Source organism: Macrotis lagotis, chromosome 6 (genome assembly GCF_037893015.1).
Source record: "Macrotis lagotis isolate mMagLag1 chromosome 6, bilby.v1.9.chrom.fasta, whole genome shotgun sequence".
NCBI classification, from domain to species: domain Eukaryota; kingdom Metazoa; phylum Chordata; class Mammalia; order Peramelemorphia; family Peramelidae; genus Macrotis; species Macrotis lagotis.
This window is the reverse complement of record NC_133663.1, coordinates 164584789-164608235: the sequence shown is the minus strand read 5'-3', so window position 1 is coordinate 164608235 and position 23447 is coordinate 164584789. Positions and strand designations below refer to the sequence as shown.

Genomic DNA, 23447 nt, shown 5'->3' with positions numbered 1-23447 from the left:
ATTCCTCTCATTCTCAAGTTAGAGAAGAAAGGACCTGATATGTTCATTTAAACTGAGATATTAGGGATTCAACATTACTCCAAGGAGGAGGACTGTTTGGACCAAATGAAAATGAAGAAGTGAAGAAACACATGATAATCCTGAAAGGGAGGGGGTCCTAGACTTAAGTTTCTTCTCCTCATGTAGGTGGATAGATGGTGCAGTGGATAGAGTGCTAGACTTAAGAGTTAGGAAGACCCTGAATTCAAACCTGTACTCAGACACTTCCTAGTTTGTGTGACCCTGGACAGCTCATTTAACCCTACTTGCCCATCTCCTCATGGGTAAAATGAGCTAGAGAAGAAAACAGAAAACCACTCTAATACCTTTGCCTAGAAAACGCCAAAAGGGTCACAAAGAATCAAAGATGGCTGAAAATGACTAAACAGCAACAAAATGTTCTGTACTTATGTGTTTATATGTTGTTTCACATGATAGATTATAGAATCTTCAAGAACAGAAACTGTTTTGTGCCTAAGAAAATTAACCTTTGTCAGAGGACCACTAAAAGTCTGCTGCTTCAACAGCTCCTGAACATACCACCTTTTTATCATAGTTATTTCTTGAATATAGCCTATTTTGATTGTTTCTGTTAACTAAAAACAAGTAAATGTGATCAGATGATCCTTGTCAAAAAAAAAAATAAGTCGACAAACTTGAGATAAACAAGCAGGATTCACTAAAAGACTATATTCATTTCTTTTTTTCCCCCAAATAAACAACTATTTCCTGTCTTTTCACTTTAGCAGTTAATATCATGGCAATAGAAAACACATATGTATTATAAATAATTAAAATGGCAATTTTAGTGAAACAATTTATTGGTACTAAAGGCCACAACCCACAAACTCTAACTTTAAAATAATCAGAAATTTTTAATGGAAAAAAAAACCTATTTCACTAGAAGAAATATATCAGGGCATTGTTTTAAATCAATGTCAGAGGAATGTATTAAGGATAAAATGAAACATTGAATTTCCTAACAGCTGCACATTATGTATATAAGTTTTGCATTTAACAAGAGTTATATAGAAGAGCAAATGCTGTGTATTCCCAAGAAGCACAGTATTGACTGGACTTACTATAGCCTACTTAAAAATCTGGAAATTCCCCACAAGAAACATCATATATCCTTATTATGGCCCTCTTACTACATCTCCAAGGGTGCTGAGCACTTACTTCTTCCAATTGTGCACTAGAGGGACTATTTTCTTTAACTATTATCATATGAACTTCCTTTGTTTTGATAAAAGACTTTGGATATAAAAAAATTTTTTCCTTTGGTTCATTTTAGCAAAATCAACCATTGTCAAATGTCTAGGGGTCCATAGTTAATGCTTTGTTTATTTAAATGTCTCCCTTCCCTTTCATTAAAAAAAATACAGTCATCAGCATTTAAACATCTCTTGCTTCTGTCTTCCATAAAAGAAATACTGTCCAGAAAGAGAAGAAACCAGACTTGAGGGATGCGAGGAAGGCCTTGGGTACTGCTGCAACACTCGATTCTACCTTTACACTCAACCAGCAATAGAAAGATACAGAGTGCAATAGAAAGATACAGGGAGCATGCTGTGACAACATCAGCTGCTTTTCATCCAAGTACACCTCAGCCACAGGCATTCAATACACCCCCTGCAGGAGCCAACAGAGCTCAGCTCTGTGGCTCAGCAACTTAAGGTATGTGAAATCTCCCCAGAACAGGTGCTTTTACAGCAGCAGCATTAGGGGCATCTGAAAAGGTTCCATGAGAGAACAAGATGCAGTTGGGCCTCCTCACAACATGCCTTGCAAAGAAAGAGACCATACAAGAAGGGTTCAAGAAAGACACAGAAGACACAAATCCACACCAGGACTTGTTTACTTGTTTTTAACCCAATTTTGTATGAAGTGAGTCACAAGATTCTTGATTGTTAGCTAAAGGAATTCCATGGTACTGTTCTTCTCCCTTCTGAACTGAACCATTTCCCGTTCCTTGTGTATAAATAACACAAGAGCATGAATTCTAACTAGCCTTATAACTTCTCTGAACGAAGATTCCTGGTCTTTTTTTCCCTCCTCCTCCTGTGGTTTGTCTAGCTTCCCTTTAGCTAGAGGGCTACGTCAGAGGCTAGTGTGTTTTTAGGGTTCTTACTTCTCCATTTTCTAAGGCATGCAGAGCTGGGGCTGCCTTTTTTATTTGGCTGCCATCTCCAACCTCAGCCCAGTCCACGAACGTCAGACAAATTTCCAGGTTCATCTACATTCAACAGCCTTGGGAACCCTCTTCAGTACTTGTCTGCTCTCACTGAAAAGCTGCTTCTCTTTCCTCTGTTACTGCTGCTATGTGTTCATCTAGACAGCATTTCTCTTCTTGCAAACTCCCTGGGGCCTTTACTGATAAGAGAATACTGTGCACCAAGCTCCATGTGATCTGGTTCTTTCTTGGACTTCTCATTGCACCATTTGTGTTGATCTCACAGCCTTCAGCACTTCTACAATTTGGATATTCTCCTTGGATCATGGTCCTGCTTATCACCTGACTGCATGATCCTTATGGGTGTGAACCCTAATTTTCTTCTTTGTAACCTCAACATCACCAAGCATACAGTGTTGTATAAATAGCAGACCTTGACTGATGGTGGATTGAAAATCAAATCCTCTTGTTGTAATGGAACTTAATTATACACAAACATATGTGTATGTCAATCCCCATCTGATCTCATAAAACTTTATGCTACTCTTAATAAACTTGTATTCTAATTTGAATTATATTCATCTGTATTTGTAGCTCCCTCTACTATATTGTAAGCTTCTTAAGGGCAGGGGCTCTGTCTTTTTTTAACTTTGCATTTGACTCAATGCCTATTGCTTAAGAAATGTTTTGAAATGAATATTTCTTAGGAGTAATATTAATATTTTCAGTCTAATAGAGCTGGAAATGGAACAGAATTGACATCCAAATTTCCTGAAGTGAATGAGCAGGACAAGAGATGACATAATGACTAAGGCTTTATATCTACCCCTTTTCTCCTCCAGCCAAACTCTTGGATATAAATGTATGTGCTTGTTCATGTACATACAAGTAACAAATTCTTAACCTGGGATATCTGTGAACTTGTTTTGTTTTGTTGTTTGTTTGTTTTGTTTTCTTGTGTAAGGCAGTCAGGGTAAAGTGACTTGTCCAATGTTACACAAATTGAATTTGAACTCAGGTCCTCCTGACTCCAGAGTTATCCACTGTGCCACCTAGCTGCCCCTATGAACTTATTTAAAAAAATGTTTTTAAATAAATGTTTCAATATAATAACTTTCCTTTGTAAACTTATATATTTTAGTGCATTTAAAAATATGCTGAGGAGTCCATGTTATTTATGGCAAAGGGTGGTCCCTGGGACAAAAAAATGGTTAAAAAAATCCTGTTTTAGATGGCTTGGAAAACTTAGGTCTGAGTTTTCTGAAAAAGCTGGCTGGGCTTTCTGTAATGGGAAGAAGAACATATAAAACTACAGATTATTATAGAATAAAGGACTCTCAGAATTGGAAGAGACATCAGAAATTATTTCCTTTAACCTATACTTGATTAGGAATATCCTCCAAAAATTTCTTAACAACTATCTATACAGTTTCTCCTTCAAGACCTCTAGGAATAGGGAACTCACAGTCTCCCAGAGTAGTCCATATTCCTCTATGGACTGTGCTATTTGCTAGAAATATTTCCTTATCAAGTCTAAATCTGATTTCTGAAAACCTCTACTCACTGCTCCTACTTTTGACTTTTAGGGGTAAACAAAATAAATCTAATTCTTCTTTCACGAGAGAGCCCTTCAAATGCATGAAGATAGCTGTCTCACTAAATCTTCTCTTCTCCAGGTCAAACCTTTCCAATTCCTTAAACTAATCACCATTCTAGTCACTACTCTTTCATTGTGCTCAAGTTTCTCAGTGCCTTTCCTATTGTGCAATGCTCCAAAATAAATATGATATTTTAGATGCAGTAGGACCAGGGTAGAACTATCAATAGCTTTATCCTAGATGCTCTATTCCTATTAATATGCACTAAGATCATATTAATATTTCTGGACTATTGATTCACTCTGTTTTGAATTCTCAAGAACCATGAGGTCCTTTTCTATCAACTGTTGCTGAGTTATGTTTTCCTCAGTCTTTACTCTTTTTTGAACTATTGTTCAACCTTTTATACCTGACTGTCATTCAGCATAACAATTTGTCCTCCCAACTTCTCAGACCTGATAGTTTTTCTTAAGCATACTGTGCCTTCATCCAAGTTACTGATGGAACACCATCTTATTCCAGGAGCAACTCCAATATGAAAACCTCAATCCAGAGAGATATCAATATATCAGTAGCTAATTTTTGGGTCAGGTTTTTTGATTACTTCCAGATTCATCCAATTGTACTGATCATGTCTCCAGGGACATCAAGAAAGTTTGCCTCTAACCAGGAGATCTTTAATAGATTATCACATCTCCTAGTTGAAAGAGGGGATTCTTTTTCAGGTATGGACTGGACTAAAAAGAGTCTATGGATCCCTGCCAATTCTAACATTCTGTGATTTACCAAGCTAAAAGTCTGAAGGCTCTATTCCCATTTCTTTTTTGAAAACTTGGACAATATCTGTTCAGTTCCAGTTGCAGAATTTCTCTTATTTTCCATAATCTTTTAAAAGATTTATATCAAGTAGCTCAACAGCTAATACCTGTCAGGTCTTATATTATACTATATTATATTAGGATGGGTTGGGTGACTTCACACCTTATCAAAGGAAAGTTTTATATATTCCTACTTAAATTTTGGGTTTCAACTATCTGTTAACTATTTCTCTTTTGTCCTTTCTGGTTCAAAGATAATATTTCTCGACAGAGAAATTAAATGATATGGTCAAGGTCTCTCAACCTGTGACAGAGGTGGAAACTGAACTTAAATCAGATGCTAATCAGCTTAAGTCAAAACCACCTCCTTAATCATGCATATAATATTGCCACCAGGTTAATGAATTGTAATGCTAATCAAATAAAATAAATTATGCACTTAAGTAGTCCTTCCTTGTTGTTACACAAATCTTTTTCAGGTTTCTTTCAGGAAGAACAAAACAAACAGGAAAAGAATCTTCTTGTCTCTCCAGTCTCCAACTCCCTCCCCACAATCCCATCTTTCAGCTGTTAATCTGTATTCCTACTTTACTGAAGAGAAACAGATGCCATTATTCAGGTGTTCCTTCATCTTCTTCCTTCACACCTTGAAACTACTCTAGATAGACTTATTCAAACTCCTTGCTGCCCATTCTGAGGATGAGATGATTTCCCTCCTTGCCAAGGGTACCCTAATGCCTCTTTCCCACCCCCAATTCCCTCCCATCTCCTGCAGGATCTTGCTTTATCAATCATTTCCTTTCATCTTTTAACCTCTATTTCACTAATGACTCTTGTTTATGTCTACAGAAATATTGTATGTTCTATAAATTATCTGTTTATCTTGTTCCTTGATTGCTAACCTTTTAATGCTCGTTGTATCTACTTCCTCACAACTTACTCAACCTTGTGCAATATGACTTCCATTCTAACTATGCTAATCATACTGCTTTCTCAAGGTCACTGATTATCTCTACATTGCTCAATCCAATGACCAACTGATAGTTTTTTTTCTTTTAACATTTTTGTAGCATTTTATACTTCTGTTTTTCTCCTTCTCTAAGTTCCATCATATCCCTTTACTTCTCAGTCTAGCCTGTCTTCCAATTCTACAAGAATAAAATGCCTCCAAAGCTCTGCTGCTAATACTCTCTCAATATGCGCTCGCTCTCTCTCTCTCTCTCTCTCTCTCTCTCTCTCTCTCTCTCTCTCCCTCCTTTGATAAGCTCATCTACTTCCATGGTGTAAAGTAGTACCTCTAGGTAAATTATTTTCAATTCTCTTCTCTTTCCTAAGCTTTGTTTCTCTCTTTTCAGTTGCTGCCTGCTTAAACTTACTTAGTTTTTAAAAATAGACATTTCCCCCACAAAACTCCCCTTCCTGTCTTAGTACAGTTGTTTTAATTGATAACACCCCCATCCCCAGGCTCATAAGTTCAGATCCATCTTGGATTGATTGTACCTCCAATAACATCCATGTGATTGATTCCGTCACCACTATAATATTCATCTATGCCCAGTGTTTCATTTCATGGTTCTATCACCTTAATTCATGATTCCAGGACTGCTTGACTATACTTTTTTCCCTAAAACTTTTTTTTTGTATTAAAAAAAACTATGTCCTAGCTTCTCTATTATTTTATAACTTGCTTGGGAGATGGAACTTTTATCACTTGTTCTCTTTATATACACATATTCTCTTTATATATAAGGTTTACCACAGTGCCTTATTTATAGTAGGCATATAAGAATGTTTGTTATGTAAATGACAATGCAGAAGACAACACTTCTTGGGATTGCTGGGTGTCAAATTAAAGTATGCAGTAGTGGGGGGGACAATAGTGTGCCCAGGGCACAATTATTTTTGGATGGGGAAAGATTTCTGGAAAAGATGAGTTTTGAGGGGCTTCCTGAGCATGTAATGTGATATGCAGGAACCTCTTTGGCGTATCACAGAACAAGGAGAGACTGGGGAAAAGTTTCAATGGAGAACATAAGACCATCCTGCTCTGGCTCTGGAAGGACTCTGTCCAATACCTTTCCTATCAAGAGTCCTGAGCTAGGAATAGTGTGAGACTCAAACTACTCTTGGGAAAAGGAGAGTGAGACTAATCATCACCAAGAACAAAGACTGAGACTGTTTGTTGTTGCATTACTATTTACTTCTTTTGTGAATAAATACCTTTTTCTGTTTCAGTGTTATTCCTTGACTGGGTTTAGTTAATATGATCAGTACCTAAATTTCCAAAACCTTTGTTAATAGTAATAATAATGATAATAATGATAAAAATGATAGATGATGATGATAGTGGCTAACTTTTCTACCTTTTGACACTGTGTCAGATGCTGTGCCAGTAAAGTGTTAAGCACTTTACAATCATCTCATCAGATCTTCACTACAACCCTGAGAGGGAAATGCTGTTATCTCCATTTTACAGTTGAGACAGACAGAGGTTAAGTCCCAGCTATGAAGTGTCTGAGCCTAGGTATGGATTCAGACCAGGGGCTCTCTCCACTGTGGCACTATTAGTAAGTTCCTAGTTTCTTAGCTGGCTAGTCAAAAATGAACTAGAAAAGTAATTTCCTATTGAGAATCCCCCCTGAAGAAGGCCCAAGACTCTTTGGACCCTAGATAATTTTAATGACTTTCTGATAGTCCAAATTTAGAAGCATAGTTGGTCAGCTAAATCCTTACTAAGTACTATGTATACAAAGATAAATAAAAACATGTTTCCCCTCAAGTACCTTCTTTATATTTTAATGGGGATGGGGCATTGTGCAAATGATTATATAGATAATAAGACAGAGAGTAGATGCAGGAGTTATGAGAGTCGTTGAGGCAATACAGCTTTCTATGCATGGAGGACAGCTGTGGAGATGGGAGATGAAGGGTCAGGTTTCAAATTCTGTATGAGGACCATTATGTGAGATTGAGGATCTGCCCCAAGGGCAAAAAACCCCATCCTACCATGGTCCCTGATATTTTTGAGAGTGGGAACAGTTCCCACTGGGATCAACTATTGAAGATTAGTGAAGAACTGTTCCAACTGCAGCAAAGATTCAATGATTTCAGCCATGAACATAAATATGAGAACTGTAAGCAGCAGAACAAAAAGGGATAAAATGGCCTAGACCAGTAGTCTCAAACTCAATGACTTCAAACTGACTTAGAATGTTGTTTGCTGTTGTTGTTAAACATTTCCATACGGTTGAGGTGGCTCTTGGGAGTTTTGTCCAGACATGCTGGCCTATACCTTCTGGTATAGATGAGTTCAATGCACTTCACATATGCACCAATGTTGGCTTGAGCTCACTCAGTTTTCTGCTAAGACCATCTGAGGTAACCAACTGCCTTGTCATAGTTTATGTGGGACCAAGTTGTGCTAATCAAGAACTTTCAATCCATGGCTATGAAAATTCTCTGAAAACTCTGGACACTTGTCACCTGAGGAAATTCTGAATCTGTTTCAGAGTAAATACTACTGGCCCAGAATGAAACTAAATGTAGGAAATTTGATAGTTGTGTTTTCAATACAGAGTGCTAGCAAATTGTATTGTCTAGCATAATATAGTCCCCTTGTGCATAGAATTGTAAAGATTCTCCAGCAGATAAGATGGAATGTGAGAGGCAATTTTCAGTGTATGGCTTTTTTTGCCAGGAGCCATTCTGATCAAATTGATGTCTTCAGAGTGAACCACTAAAGAAGGTTTGTAACTTGATAGGAATCCTCAAGGAGATGTAGTAATCAGATACTTTAGGAACAACACCCTCTATTCCTGCTAATGTCTGGGTGAGGACCAGGTAAGGGGACCCAGATGGAGCTTCAGCTCAGTTCAGGAATATATAAGCAGTGGTGTCTCACTCAAGTTCAATGGGATGACTTGTAGCCTGGGTTGAGAGCCTTGCTACAAAATCTGGGTGCCCAGGAAAACACTCAAGATAGCAGACCAGTGAAAACTCCCCAGGAGATTTACCAGTATTCTGCTTGTCTATAGTAGCTGGTACTATCAGGGACTCTGCTAGCCTTGAAGAAGGCTCAGGACTCTGCAAAGATAGCACACTGCTGCCAAGAGGGAGCAATTGGATTCTCCAGGAATCAGGGAGCAAGGAAAAGTAGAGGCATCAAGCTTGAAGAAGGGCCCATCCACAAGTTACAGATGGATAGTTAGCATCTGAGGACAGGCCCAGATGTGGAGGATCCAGGTCAGATTATGGCAACTGTGTACTGCAGTGATGATGATTAGCATTTGCAAAAAGATCAAGGGAAAAAACTGCAGTTTATGCAGCAACATCAGTTGCTGAGGATCATGAAGCAGAGAAACCGTCAAAATTAAATCAGCAATCACCATGATACCTGGCAATTTCAAAGGCAGCGTGAGAAAAAGTAGTAAGAGATCTACAGGAAAGTATGCTTCAAGAAAAAAGGAATGAGAGAGAGGCCAAAGGTCCTGTAGACTATGAGGAAGCCTCATGCCTTTATATTATGGATACTTTCTTGAAAACAAGCAAACCAAAAAACTTGTAGGCACTGGGTATGGCAAATACTATTAAAAAATGAAATAGGTTATATTTTAACAGACAGGAAAGACTTGTTATTGATGTGGGAGTTATCTCTGAATCAGAGACTGACTGTTTATCTATCTATGTATGGTCAGACCACTCCTTAGGGCAAAGTTCAAAATTAGCAAAAAGAAAGAATAATAATTAAGAGAAAAAAGATACCATGTATAATTGAAACAATTTAATTCCAAACTACTTAAAGTAATTGCCAATTAAAAAATAGGGAATGAACATCAGAAATTACTATGGCACTAGTTATAGTAATACAGTTTAGATATAAATCTATTACCCTAAGAAGATTAGAAGAATCCAGAAAGTGACTTCACCAGTAAATATCTAACTTTTTTGCTACATGGAGAAAGGTTCCAGGAGCAATGCTAGTTCTAATATAAATTTAAATTGATAAAATTTTATGAAGAAGGATAATGGACTGTTATGTGCAGTAACATTTAATAAAGCAGAGAGAAGCAGTGGAAGATAAAACCAGTTTAAACAGTTTGACAAGACATCCATTTAAACAATGTTATACTAAACAAAGAGTATTTAAGGGCAGTAATGAAAAGACAAGAAAAAAATTTAAAAATTCCATATAAGGTCAGTATATAATGAACTTTTTACTATTAAGGACATGAAGTTATTATTGTACTTGAATTCTATCATGAGGGTACTGTTTATGCTTATAGGAAGGGAGAAGTGGTACTAAAGGAGAGTGAATTGCAGAAAGCATAAGTATGAGCAGGCTAACATGAAAAGTATCTGGAGGGGAAGATGTCAAAGACAAAAAAATTCTAGATATTTCTTTTTTTTTTAGGGGTTTTTTTTTTGCAAGGCAATGGGGTTAAGTGGCTTGCCCAAGGCCACAAAGCTTAAGTGTCTGAGTCCAGATTTGAACTCAGGTCTCCTGACTCCAGGCCGGTGCTCTATCCACTGTGTCACCTAGCCACCCCTTAGATATCTTAATACAAAAAAGTTGAGAAAATATAAACAACTACTGCCACATAATAAGATTTTCTTAATCAACTATTTTGTTAATGAATTAAGGCTATTATTAGGTAACAAGTAACACTTTCACAAGAGAAAGTCAGCCATGGACCCATATCTTCCATTTCTTAATGACTGAAGCATATAGAAAATACAAAATCCTATTTCACTTGCTGTTGATCATGAAAAAGTATTTGACTTGGTAAGGCAAAATGTTTCCTTAAATGATTTTCCTACACGTTGTCTCACTGATATTTCAAAATCATTCAAAATTCCTTAAAAGCAGTAAATCAAAAATAAATCAACAAGCATTTAGTAAATGCCCAGTAAGGACCAGGTATTATGCTAAGCAGTAAAGATAAAAAAAGCAAAAACAATTCCTACCCTTGAGGAGTTTACAATTGAATGGAGAAGAAAACAAGTAAGCAGCTATGTACAAACAAGATATATACAAGACAAACTGAAGATAACTTCAGAGGGAAAGCACAAGCATTTAGGGGGGCTGGACAAAGTTCCTTGCAGAATATTTAAGCAAAAGGGGTTTTAGTTGAGATTTGAAGGAAGCCAGGAGAAGCAGAAGATAGAAATGAGAGAGAATTGCAGGCCTAGAGACAGTCAAGTAGATGAAGTATCTTGTAGGCTGTGGAGAAGAATAAGGTGTGAGACGGTTTGGTAGAAAGGGACCAGATTCTAAAAATCTGATCTTTGTATCCTCTAATACTAGGGAATGTCTAGTGGTTATTGAATAGGGGAGTGGCATGGTCAATATTTGATATTTCAGTGAAGGATAGAAAGGGGTCAGATCTGAGGCAGGGAGCCCAAGCTAAGGATAACTGCAGTAGTCCAGGTGATGAGTGATGAGGGTTGCAGCAGAAGAGAGGAGAGGATGTATGAGAGAGAATATGAAAATAACCCTGTTCATTGACCTAATCAATGAACATAAACACCAGACCAGGCACAAATCAGGCAGATATATACTTGACAAAGATGTCAGTATGAAGGAGGAGACCCAGCATAGAATTCAAACTAAAAAAAAAAAAGATTCTTTATAGATTGTGAAGTTCTCCAGATGTTTGTGTTTGTGGATTATATCTTGCTGATTGCATCAAACTGAAACAATCACAGATCTCTCCCAGAAGAAAGTCAGAGTTTGGCCTGACCATGAACACAAGATAGATCAAGTAGTTGAAGAATGCCTATAACCCAGGTTATGACAGTTATGTGGACAAATTATAGAGCTTATACATCAATATGTATATTTGATATAAATATTAAGTACAGATAGTTAATGAATTGGGTCCAAAGATGAACAAGAGAAGCACAGTGAACTGGACTGCCTTCTGGAATAATAATGCTCCTCTAATGACCCCAAATTTCCAATGGAAACAAAAGCCCATCTTTTAAAGACTAATATTTTACTGCTATTCCTTTATGATAATATGCCATAACATATAACAGACTTGAAGATTTGAAAAGGAGCTTTTTGAAATGACACAGATGACAACAGAAAGGTTCATGTTGGGTGAAAGCAGGCTATAATAATATAACCAGTGATGAACTTCAAAGATGTATGGTAATAAAAAGATGTCATTAAGAAATGTATAAAGGAAAAGATGTTCTGGTTATGTGGCAAAGACAAGGAATGATGGTTGAAAGCTAGAGAGCTCCTCACAATGTTAGGAAACTAAGCTGTATCACTAGAGTTTCAGTGACTGAATATTAATAAACTGAAAGACATATGAAGAAGAGGATCAGGGTGGTGAAGGTATCTGAAATTATACAGTGGGAATATGATTGCTATCTTCCAGTATTTGAAGAGACACTGTGTTAAAGGAATATACTTATTTTGTATGACTGCAGAATGTAGAGTAAAGAGATTTAGATTAAAGACAATTGATTGAGCTCAATAAAAAAGAAGAAATTTCTAATAATAAGAATTGCCTAAAAATGGAATGGGCTACTTTCAAAGGCAGTTGAATATCCACTTTACTGGTGTGTCGTAGAGGGGATTCAGGATTTGGACTCAGTGATTTCTGAGATTCCTTTAGGCTCTGGAATTCTATGGATTTATGGTCTGATAGTTCAATCACATTTTAACTCTTCCCTTAAAAAACACAAGTAAATATCAATCAATTAAGAGGAAAGTTGCAATTAAAATATCTCTTCTTATTTATTTTCTTCTTTTTACAACAGGTTTCAAAATCAGTGTTAACTGATTCTCATCACAGAGTTTGTTATTTTGACAGGATGAAGAAAAATGTCAAAAAACCCCCCACATAATCCTCAATAGGCTCATACATATATGCTATATTATGCAAAGCTAATGGTGTCATTTTGGGACACATGGGGAAAAGTGACAAATTCAAAAATCTCTAACCTTTTAAAGTGTGTCATTTTTATAACAGTTCCTATCAAGAACATGACTCATAGTTTATATATCAAATAAGTAGTGATATAATGGAACTTATTTTCTTCTTGACCTGTGGTTGCCTACTGTGCCACATTTTTTCCCCTAAAGGATAGCTTTATGGCTGCCACTAAAAGCTGTGTAACTGTAGAGAGTTTCCATTGTGAAATTTACTCCCAAACCAAGTAGTCTGTTAATATGAATTATGTGATGTATTCCCTAGATCTAAAAGATTCTTCATACAGAACAAAAATTTGCCCAAGGTTCCATAATCTTTTTTACTAATGCTTCCATGTGCTTGAAATGATTGTTGTGTGATGGAGAATAACAAAGCAAGGGGATAGGGATGACTTATTTATTGAGTAGCCCATTCTGCTTCCCCTCCCCCTCATCAAACCAATAGCTGAGGTCTTGGGCACGACTGTCCTTGTAGTGGGAGAGTGGACAATCAAGAAAATTTAAGGTAAGTTTTCTCTCTCAGTCCTCATACTCAAGGTACTTATATGGGAGAAACTGGTAAGGTGGCATATAACACTTCCAGCAATAAACAAATACAGATATATGGAAAAATAAAAACAATGTAATGGCAAGAGGGGAGCACAAATAAATCATTTGCCCTTAGCTCTTTATAACCTGCTTACCAAGATCATAATATTATAGTCCTGGTTCTAGGGTAGGTGGTTATAGGAGATGAAGAAATTACACTAAAAAAAAAATGAAGCTAGTACAAATCAGAACCATCGAGTCATCCAAACCATCCCCACATAACCAAATTTTCCTGGATCAACTCAAGAGCAAAGCTCAAGTAGGAATGAGGATGAGGGCAAGAAAGTTAATAAGAATGAGGAAATCATATAAGCAAAAATTCTTTTACTAGTTCAGAGTCAAAAGTTGCTTTCTCTAGCAACCAGTCCTTCTATTCTCATTTCCACTCACTTCATTCCTAACTTTTCTTCTAACAATTTTCTTTGTATTAGTTTTTTTCCTTTCACATTTATTCCATCTTTTTGTAGACATAAATGTCTGGTGCCCTAGCAAGAGTCTGCTTCCCTGGCTACCCTCTCCAGTACTGAATCCATCTTTTCTCATGCTTCCTCCCTAGCAAAACCCACTGAGACAAAAGGCAGAATAGACATATTCAGATCCTCCTCCTCCTCCTACCTTCTCTTCTCTACCTTCAATCAGTCCCTTTCTCCTTTTCTCATATTTATTATCTTAACTCTTATCCATTGGCTCCTTTCCTGCTACTTATAAATATGCCCATCCTTAAAAAAAAAAAACTTCCTTTGATTCTACATCCCCTTCTCACTGTTAATTCCTAGAAAAGTCAGGTTCCTAAGTTTTTGCCTCTGTGTTCTCCCTTCCCATTCCAACCCTTTGAGACTTTCCCATTTTGGTTATTGTTTAGTTGCATCTGACTCTTTGTGATCCCATGGAGCATAGTGGCACATCAATACTGCCCATGGGATTTTCTTGTCATAGATACTGGAGTGAAGGTCACATGGCTACTAACTGTCTGAGGTCACATATGAACTCAGGTCTTCCTTACTCCAGGTGCAGCATTCTATCCACTGAGCCACCTAAAGACTTGACACTTTTTCATGCTAGGCCCCAAGGGTGTTTTCTCTGTCCTCATTCTTCTAGACTTTTCTAAGATTGATGACCACTCCCTCCTTCTGAACACTTTCCTTTTCATGGGCTTTGGTGATTGTTTTCCTTCTCCTCTCCCCTGTCTGACTTAAGTTTTCTTTGTTGGATCATCAAGCAGGTCCTGACCCTATGTATGGGTATAGTTTAGGTCTTTGTATGGGCCCTGTCTCTCTCTTTTTCTCTATACTCACTCTTAATGAACTCACCAGCTCCCACAGGTTTAAATATCATATCTAAGTAGAAGTCTCCCAAATCAACATACTTGGCCCTCATCTCTCTCCTCATCTTTAGTTTTGCCTCACCAGCTACTTCTTGGTTGTTTCCACCTGGGTATCTTACTGATATTTTGAGAGTAACCAGTCTAAAAGATGATCATCTTTTCCCTTGTACACAACCTTCCTCCTAACTTTCTTATTTCTTGTTGATAGTACAACCATCTATCCAGTCACCAACCTAGGAGTCACTGGTGACTCAATTCTCCCTCACCCCCTTGATTCCAACTTCCCACTCTTTCTTACATTTGTCCATTTCTCTCTAGTCATACCACAAAACATCCTAGACCAGGCCCTCATTAACTTTTGTATGAACAACTACAATAGCCTCCTAACTGGTGTCCCTACCTCTAGTCTCTTCTCTCTTCAACCTGTCTTATACTCATAGCTGTCAAACTGATAGTCTTAAAGCACAGGTTAGACCATGTCACGCCCCTACTCAAGAAATTTCACTGTTTCCTTATTATTTCCCTATATTGCCTAAAACTTTCATGTTATATAAAATAAGAAGGAGGAGAAGAAGAGGTTTATATTAAATATGTATATAGTCAAACCAGTCTATATTAATTATGTAATAAATGCTTACTGAATTACAGAAAGAAGTTTCTTTTTTTTCCTTTTTTAAAAAAAATTTCATTTATGGCAATGTGGTTAAGTTACTTGCCAAAGGTCACATAGCTAGGCAATTAAGTGTCTGAGACCAGATCTGAATTCAAGTCCTCCTGACTCCAGAGTCACTGCTCTATCCACTGCACCACCTAGCTGGCCCCAGCAGTTTCTTTTGGCAGCAATTTTTACAGGCCAGTCTAGAAGTAATCAAGGATGCTGCCAATGACAGAATAGGACAGAAGAGTCAAATTTACTATTTGCAGCCCTCAGATTAAAATGTAGTTGAGAAATATTGAGCAAAACAAATGAAAATACAACTTAGATAATGTTAATTTATCTATTTGTGTCCATTTGAATTGGACACCACTGGCACAGAGTATACTTCAAGTTCTAGTCAAACTTCAAAATCTGCTCCAGATGCTACACTGCTGCTTCAAAGACTAGATTCTTCAATTAATGTCTGCAAGTGCCTGGGTTGGGGATGTGATGGACACAGAAATGTAGATAATAGTATCCTTGGTGTATTCTATACAGTGACTATAAAAAAATTACAGAGAAATATCAAAGTATTAATTGTGATATTAGTCTACAATGTTTGCAGACTATTTTTTTCAACCAAACACAATTAAAAATTTATCAAGTTTTTCTGAAACTTGCCAACATATATCAGGAATCTGCAAATGCTAGGGACTGCTGTTTAAAAAAAAAGACCAAGATTCTCTATATTTTGCTTTCAAGTACTGAAAATTAATTTCCCTCTGTAGGAATGTAGTAAGTCTAAGGTTACCTGTTCCTCAGAAACCTCAAGAGGAGGTGCTGCTACTTCTTGTTCAGATTGTCGAACATTTCGAGCATTTGCATTCCGTCTCTGACGTATATGAAGAAAAAATCGATTCCAATTAATCCTCCCACCCTAAAGAGAGATCATACACATACTGTTATCATACAAAAATGAATAAATCCATCTTGCCATCTCCATCATAAACTCAAATAAAATAGTAAATTATAAAATTATAAAATATACAGTATCATGTTCATCTTCATGCAAGGAATAAAAATTCTAGAGTAATATAGTCTACTTTTCAATCAGACAAGGTTACAAAGTATATTATCACTCAATAGATAATATACAATGATCTATCTAATATTTTAGAATTCAGTTAAGAGATTTATATTTTTAGATCCTTTATCTATGGACTCTACTCCCTGCTCAGTCTTACTGTTAGAAGTCTAGGTTAAGTGCAATCAGAAGAAAGGGAGGCCTGGGTTGCTATGAAAAAAGGTACAAGTACAGATAATCAGAGTTTCTGTAACTTTTTTAGCAGTTTTTAAAACTTTTTGCTATTATTGTTTCCATTTTTTTACTTGAAAAGTAAATTCTAATCTCTATATGATTCTTATGCATAACTGCAGCAAATAATCATCATAATAAGTAGGCCAGAAAAAGATTAGAAACTGCATCAGCTAGGAAACACTTAATCTTGCCAAACAAATGGAAATGAGAGCCAACATTGTTCCAGAGCACAATGTGATTCAAAACATTATAGAATAGAGTGATGATCCATTATAAGCAGTTTTGCTTCATAGACAGTGAAGAGTAGTGAAGGTGACAATGAATTTGTAAAGAGTCTGACTTGAAATCATACCATCAGAACATCTAGGATAACAACCACATGGAAAACAATGCAGATTTACCAGCATTTTTATATAAGATATAATCTTGTCAGTAATGACAATGAAACCAGGTTCTTTGTATTCCACATCTCAGTATCCAAAGGTATATAAAAGGTGACAACGGCAGCTGGGAAGAGCCAGGTGAACTGTACCCAATATATACAGAAGAAATCTGTATTGGAGGTGACCTAATTTTAAAGTCATTAATGAACAGATTTATAATGAATCAAGTACTTTTTAAATTCCTACCCAGGGACTATGCTAAATGAAAAAATCCCTACTTACCCTGAGTTTAATGGAGGAGATAACAAGTAAATATACAGGGTACAAATAGATATTATATGTACATCTACAAACACACAAAGTGGCAAAGGGGACATAAGTTGTTGAGGGGATTAGCAAAGGTTTTGTGTAGAAAATGGTACCCCTGCTGCATCTTAAAGGGAGTGTGGCTGAGAAACCTGGGGAGAGCCAGGACCAAGACAGAGACAGGGTCTGGAGCCTTGTGTGGGAAGAATACAGAAAGGGACAATTTGGATGTACTGGATATCACAGAATGAGATAGAAATAATGACCAATGGGAATAGTAATATAGGTTGGTATTTGGCTGTGATGGTCTTTAAAAGCTAAATACAGTAGTTTATATTTTATCCTAGAGGGCAATTGGAAGTATTTGGAATTGTCTGAGTAGGACAGGCACATGGTCAGACTGAAGTTAAGAAAATTACTTTGGGATCGGCTAGGTGGCACAGTAGATAGAGTACCAAACATGGAGTCAGGAGGACTTTTGTTCAAATCTGGCCTCAGACACTTAATGATTACCCAGCTGTTTGACCTTGGGCAAGTCACTTAACCCTAATGCCTTAAAATAAATAAAATTTAAAAAAATTACTTTGGCAGCGATGTGTAGGATGGAATGGAGTGAGAAGAGACATCAGGCAGGAATGGTTTAACAGATGATGAGGATCTGAACTAGGGTGGTAGCTATGTGAGTGAAGAAAAAGAGTTAGATGTTATGAGGGAAGAAATGGCAAGATTTGGTAACTGATCAGACATTGAGGTTTGAAGAAAACTGAGGATATCCAGGATAATCCAGTATGACATTATACTGTAAGAATGGTGATATTATCAACCCAAAATAGGGACATTTGGAAAAGGAGTGGGGGAAAGATAAGTTTAGTTTTAGATATGTTGAGGTCGAAAAGAAAGGAAGATTCTAAAAGGGTGGAATAGATCATGGATGATATTATTCTTGTTTTTTGAAGACCAAGAAAGCATATGAAGTCACCAATACTTGCTTATTACTGTAAAATTCTTTTGAGAATTATCCTTATATGTATTGACTATACTACTGATGAAAAGAGAAGAGTGGTGGTAGAATTTAGGAGACAATTTCTATAATAAACTAGTTTCACCATCATATGAATGAGACATTTAGAGAATTATAAGAGCTTACTGGAACAACTATTGGCTTATTACAAATACACTTCTGATTTACAAGAACAAAATGTTGCCTTAAAGGCTCTTCTCAAACAAGATGTTTTGACTGTTTGTAGAAATCAAGACTAAGACAAGATAGTTGTCCAGGTGCTAACTTTTTCCAATTATTGGCTATGTATCCACATGAAATAGTGTAAGAAGGGAACATGTTCACAAATATATTTACCATGGAGTTTTAGGACACTGAGATTTTTTTTTAAATTAAAGATATTATTTGAGTTTTACAATTTTCCCCCCAATCTTACTTCCCTCCCCTCACCCCCCCCCAAAGAAAGCAATCTGTCAGTCTTTAATTTGTTTCCTTGTACATTGATCCAAATTGAGTGTGATGAGAGAGAAATCATATTCTTAAGGAAGAGACAAAAAGTCTAAGAGATAACAAGATCAGACAATAAGATATCTGATTTTTTTTCTAAATTAAAGGGAATAGTCCTTGAACTTTGTTCAAACTCCACAGCTCCTTATCTGGATACAGATGGCACTCTCCTTTGCAGACAGCCCAAAATTGTTCCCGATTGTTGCACTGATGGAATGAGCGAGTCCTTCAAGGTTGAACATCACCCCCATGTTGCTGTTAGGGTGTACAGTGTTCTGGTTCTGCTCATCTCGCTCAGCATCAGTTCATATAAATCTCTCCAGGCTTCCCTGAAATCCTGTCCCTCCTGGTTTCTAATAGAACAATAGTGTTCCATGACATACATATACCATAGTTTGCTTAGCCATTTCCCAATTGAAGGATATTCACTTAATTTCCAATTCTTTGTCACCACAAACAAGGCTGCTATAAATATTTTTATACAAGTGATGTTTTTATCCTTTTTCATCATCTCTTCAGGGTATAGACCCCAGTAGAAGTATTGCTGGGTCAAAGGGTATGCTCATTTTTGTTACCCTTTGGGCGTAGTTCCAAATTTTTCTCCAGAAAGGCTGGATGAATTCACAGCTCCACCAACAGTGTAATAGAGGACACTGAGTTGTTACAATGTAGAAGAAAGATACAGATGCTTTTTTGTGAAGGAAGATTCTCTCTTCACATGTCATCATGGAAGTGTTTGGGGGGAAAAAAAAGGGGCAACTATGATAAAAGTAAGATCGGGCAATGTTATTTGCAGGCAAGTGGAGGTTGAGAGCTAATCTTGGGTATGCTGGCACTAGACTGTGAAAGGAAAGGCAGTGGTTGTGGTGAAGGTGTATACTGGACATGTCTTGGCTTAAGAACAGAGAAGGAGAGTAGAATAGCAAGTATGGTGGTTGAGAGTCCACAGCAGAAAGTGAGAAGGGGCTGTTGCAGTGAATATGTGTTTCAGCCTAAGTGCAGAGAAGAAGTATGTCTGGCCAAGCCTAGAGAGTGGGAGCCCTCAATTGGACACTTCATGAATATGAATATGAATATGAATATGAATATGAATGGAGACTTAGAATCTATGGGTCTGGTCATTTTGATGTGAATCTGGGCTAGTGGTTTGGCTGCTGGTTCCTCTATCAATACTCCTGTTCAAAACAGTCATTATTGATAAAAATTATCAAGATCAGATTTTGTCTAGTTTACCTGAATCTAAAGCCTAAGTGAGATAATGTTATAATGAGGCAGATTACTGGCTAAACTACAAATTGACTGAGATATAACCTCTATTTACCCTAAAATGATCATATTTACAAGCTACTAGACTCCCTGTCTATTCCTAAATATTCACACTCTGCTCTTAAAATTAAGTACCAAAATAACTGGACATCCAGCCTCCGAACTCACACACTACCTGCTTTCATGCCAAAACATACTTAGTACAACTATGATCTAACAGTGCACCCAGGCTGCTTCCAGAACAGCCAATACTACACCAGCTCTCTGCCTATTTTTTTTGATATTCCTATATATTCCTTTTAGACAGGTAATCAATTCCTCACATTTCTAGGCATTTTCTGAAAGTCATAAAGTAGAGGAGTATCCAATTTTATATGTTTTCCTTCCTCAGCCCTCTAGCAACTAATGATATGGAAGATATCTTGGGTTGATTATATATAGAAGAGAAATGCTAATACCACAGCTAGGCCTATATCCCAAAGAAAGCATAAAAAAAGAGAAAAGAACCTGCATGAACAAAAATATTTATAGCAGCTCTTTTTGTGGTGGCAAAGAATTGGAAACTGAAAGGATGTCATCAACTGGAAATGGGGAACAAGTCGTGGTAGATGAATGTAATGGAATTACATTCAATTATTCTATAAGAGATGATGAGCAGATGGATTTTAGAAAAATCTGGAAAGACTTGCAAGACAGTGACTTGCATGAGGTCACACAGCTAGGTAATTATTAAGTGTCTGAGACCGGATTTGAAGTCAGGTCCTCCCCTGACTCCAGGGTTGGTGCTCTATCCACTATGCCACCTAGCTGCCCCAATAGTGTTTCTTCAAAAAGATTGAGTGTAATGGAAAAAAACTTTCAACTTGGAATCAGAGGATTTGAGTTTGAATTGGTATTCTATTAGTAGGACCTGTAAGACCCTGGGCAAATCCCTTAATCTATCTGAGTTTTATCTATAAGATGAAGGGATAGGACTATTTGACTTCCAAGAACTTTTCTAAATCTAAATCTACATTCTTATGGTAGTTATTCAAAAAAGATTAATGTAACAGTTCATATTGAAAAAACAAAGTGGATAAAGGATACATTGAACAGATTGAACCCGAAGTTAATTCAGCTCATTGAGTTAATCTATTAGTACAGAATTTTTCTTTTTATATTTTTTCATTGAGAAAAACAAAATCCCAATTACAATGTCATACAGTCAAACAAAACACATTTCCAGATTCCACAAATCTTATTCTGCATTCTGAATACACCTTTCTAAAGGGGGGTAGATAACATGTTTCATCATTAGTATTCTGGAATTGTGGTTGGTCCTTATGCTTATCCTCATACTTTCAAAGTTGTTTGTTTTTACAATACTATTGTCAACATACAAATTGTTTTTCTAATTAATTCTCTTTACCTCAGTGCATTGATTCATGTAAATCTTTCCAGGATTTTGTGAAACTATCCGATTTATCATTTCTTACATTACACCAATATTCCATCCCCGAACCTTAGTCATTCCCCAATTCCCTAATATGACCCTCTCCAACCAGATTCCCATTCTTGTCCTCTCAAAAAGGGCTATAAATATATTTGTATATCCTTAGGAATTAGTTTTGTTTAGGACTAATACCACCTTTTATCCTCCCTTCATCTGGTTCCCTTTTCTCTCTTTTTCTTCCTATTTCCCTATTGAGTGAAAAACTAGTGTATTCTTCCCCCCTTTAATATCAGAACAGATGAGAATGAGGTTCAAATGTCAAAACATTCAATCATTCCCTCTGCCTCTTCCTTGTTTGTATAAATGCATATCTGCCCATCCTGATTGTGTGAGGTAATTTCCTCTAACCAGCAGTACAACAATTTTTTTCTTTTGTCTGTATGTGTGTGTGTGTGTGTGTGTGTGTGTGTGTGTGTGAGAGAGAGAGAGAGAGAGAGAGAGAGAGAGAGAGAGAGAGAGAGAGAGAGAGAGAGAGAGAGTTATTTACCAGGAAGCTCTGAATTTTGGCTATAATATTTATAAGAATTTTTCATTTTTGGGAAGGGGTCACTGGATTATTTCTATTTTCATTTTGTCCTCTGGTTCTAAGAGAGCTTGGCAGTTTTATTTTTTGAAATATGATGTCTACAAGGTGCTTTTTTTTTGTATGGTGTTAAGTAGATCATATTATTCTTAGGCCAGTTTGTTATGAGATACTTAATAGTTTCTTCTATTTTTTTCAATCTTTTGAATTCATTTTAATATTGTTTCATGGAGTCATTGACTTCTATTTGTTGCATTCTAATTTTCAGGGAGTTTATGGCTTAGAAAATGTTTTATTCCTTTTGTGCCTTAGATTCCCTTTCCAATTCTTTTGTCCCTTGTTCTTTCTTTTTCATTTCCCCCCCTCTAGGATTCTAATGTAATTCCTAAAAACATGTATGACCAGAGAAAGAAGCAGAATAGGAGGTTATAATGGCAGCCTGAGAACTAACATTTCCATGAAATATTAAAAGGACTAGAGGAAGACCTCTCTAGCACATTGACTGATTCACTATGGAAATTTTACAAAAAGACACTAACAAGAAATCAAACCAAATGAGAAGGTAAGATGACCTGGAATCTATACCATGGCAGGGATACCCACATCAATGAGATCATGGATGTACTGAAGGAAGAAAGTAAGGGCTAAGTTTGCAGTATTCTCAGCCCAAGCAAGAGCAAGCATATCTGGACCAGGAAAGGATATATTATGGGACACACTCTAAAGGTGGGGAAAAGCTTTTTAGAAAAATGGTTGTTTTTCAATTTTGGACAATCTAAAGATAACTAAGAGTCAATTTTAGCACTCTTTACTTACTTTATATTACCCCCCCATGTTAAAAAAATCAATTTATTTAGCTAACAAAGCACATACTTAAAAAATTAGGGGGAGCTTATTTGCAATTAATTTGTCCTTAGTTTTTAAAAGCATGGCTTTAGTCAGATGGCCATAGCATCTTTAAATTTTATAATGTAAAATCTTAACTACATTTAGGACAATAAGAAAATACTTTAAAAGCAGAAAGTTTTAGAAGTACAAATTCTAAGATGTTTTTGGCATTGTTCTCCTTTTCTGTAGGGTTTAATATGGACTTGACATCTGTCTCCACAAACAGGAAACATTTCCTTCACTTTGTCTTCTTTGAATGCAATAACCACATATTTTAAAAAATGGAAAAAGGAAACAGCTTTCTTTTAAAAAGTGATCAACTAAAAAACTTATTTTGTACGTTTAACATACTTTTTAGAATTCTAAACAGTCATTTTACACAATGTCCAAAAATTTTTCTAATGAAATAAAGGACTTTTGGTCAATGCATCTATATGAACTCCTTGAAAAGAAAATTTAAAATTGAGGAGCAACCCACTTCTAGTATGGTATGTGTACCACAAGGATGGCCAATGAGAAGTTGAAAAGAAACATGAAAAAAGGCATACAGAGAATTTCAAAGACTTTTTTAAGGTCAAACAAAATTTATAGTGTATTTTGTCAACCAACCAATGCTTACTGAAGGCTTTCAGTGTCCAGTCC

The 23447-nt window shown here is 36.5% G+C and overlaps 1 protein-coding gene across 4 annotated transcripts in view; it reads right to left on the bottom strand.

The window, feature by feature from the left end:
• The window catches only part of UBAC2 (UBA domain containing 2), a 255797-nt gene that overhangs the window by 5509 nt on the left and 226841 nt on the right, over window positions 1-23447 (bottom strand). For all 4 annotated transcript variants that reach the window (XM_074191957.1, XM_074191959.1, XM_074191958.1 and 1 more), the window contains one exon: window positions 15934-16059. In XM_074191957.1, the coding sequence (XP_074048058.1) occupies window positions 15934-16059 (126 nt within the window). The remainder of the gene's footprint in view (window positions 1-15933; window positions 16060-23447) is intronic.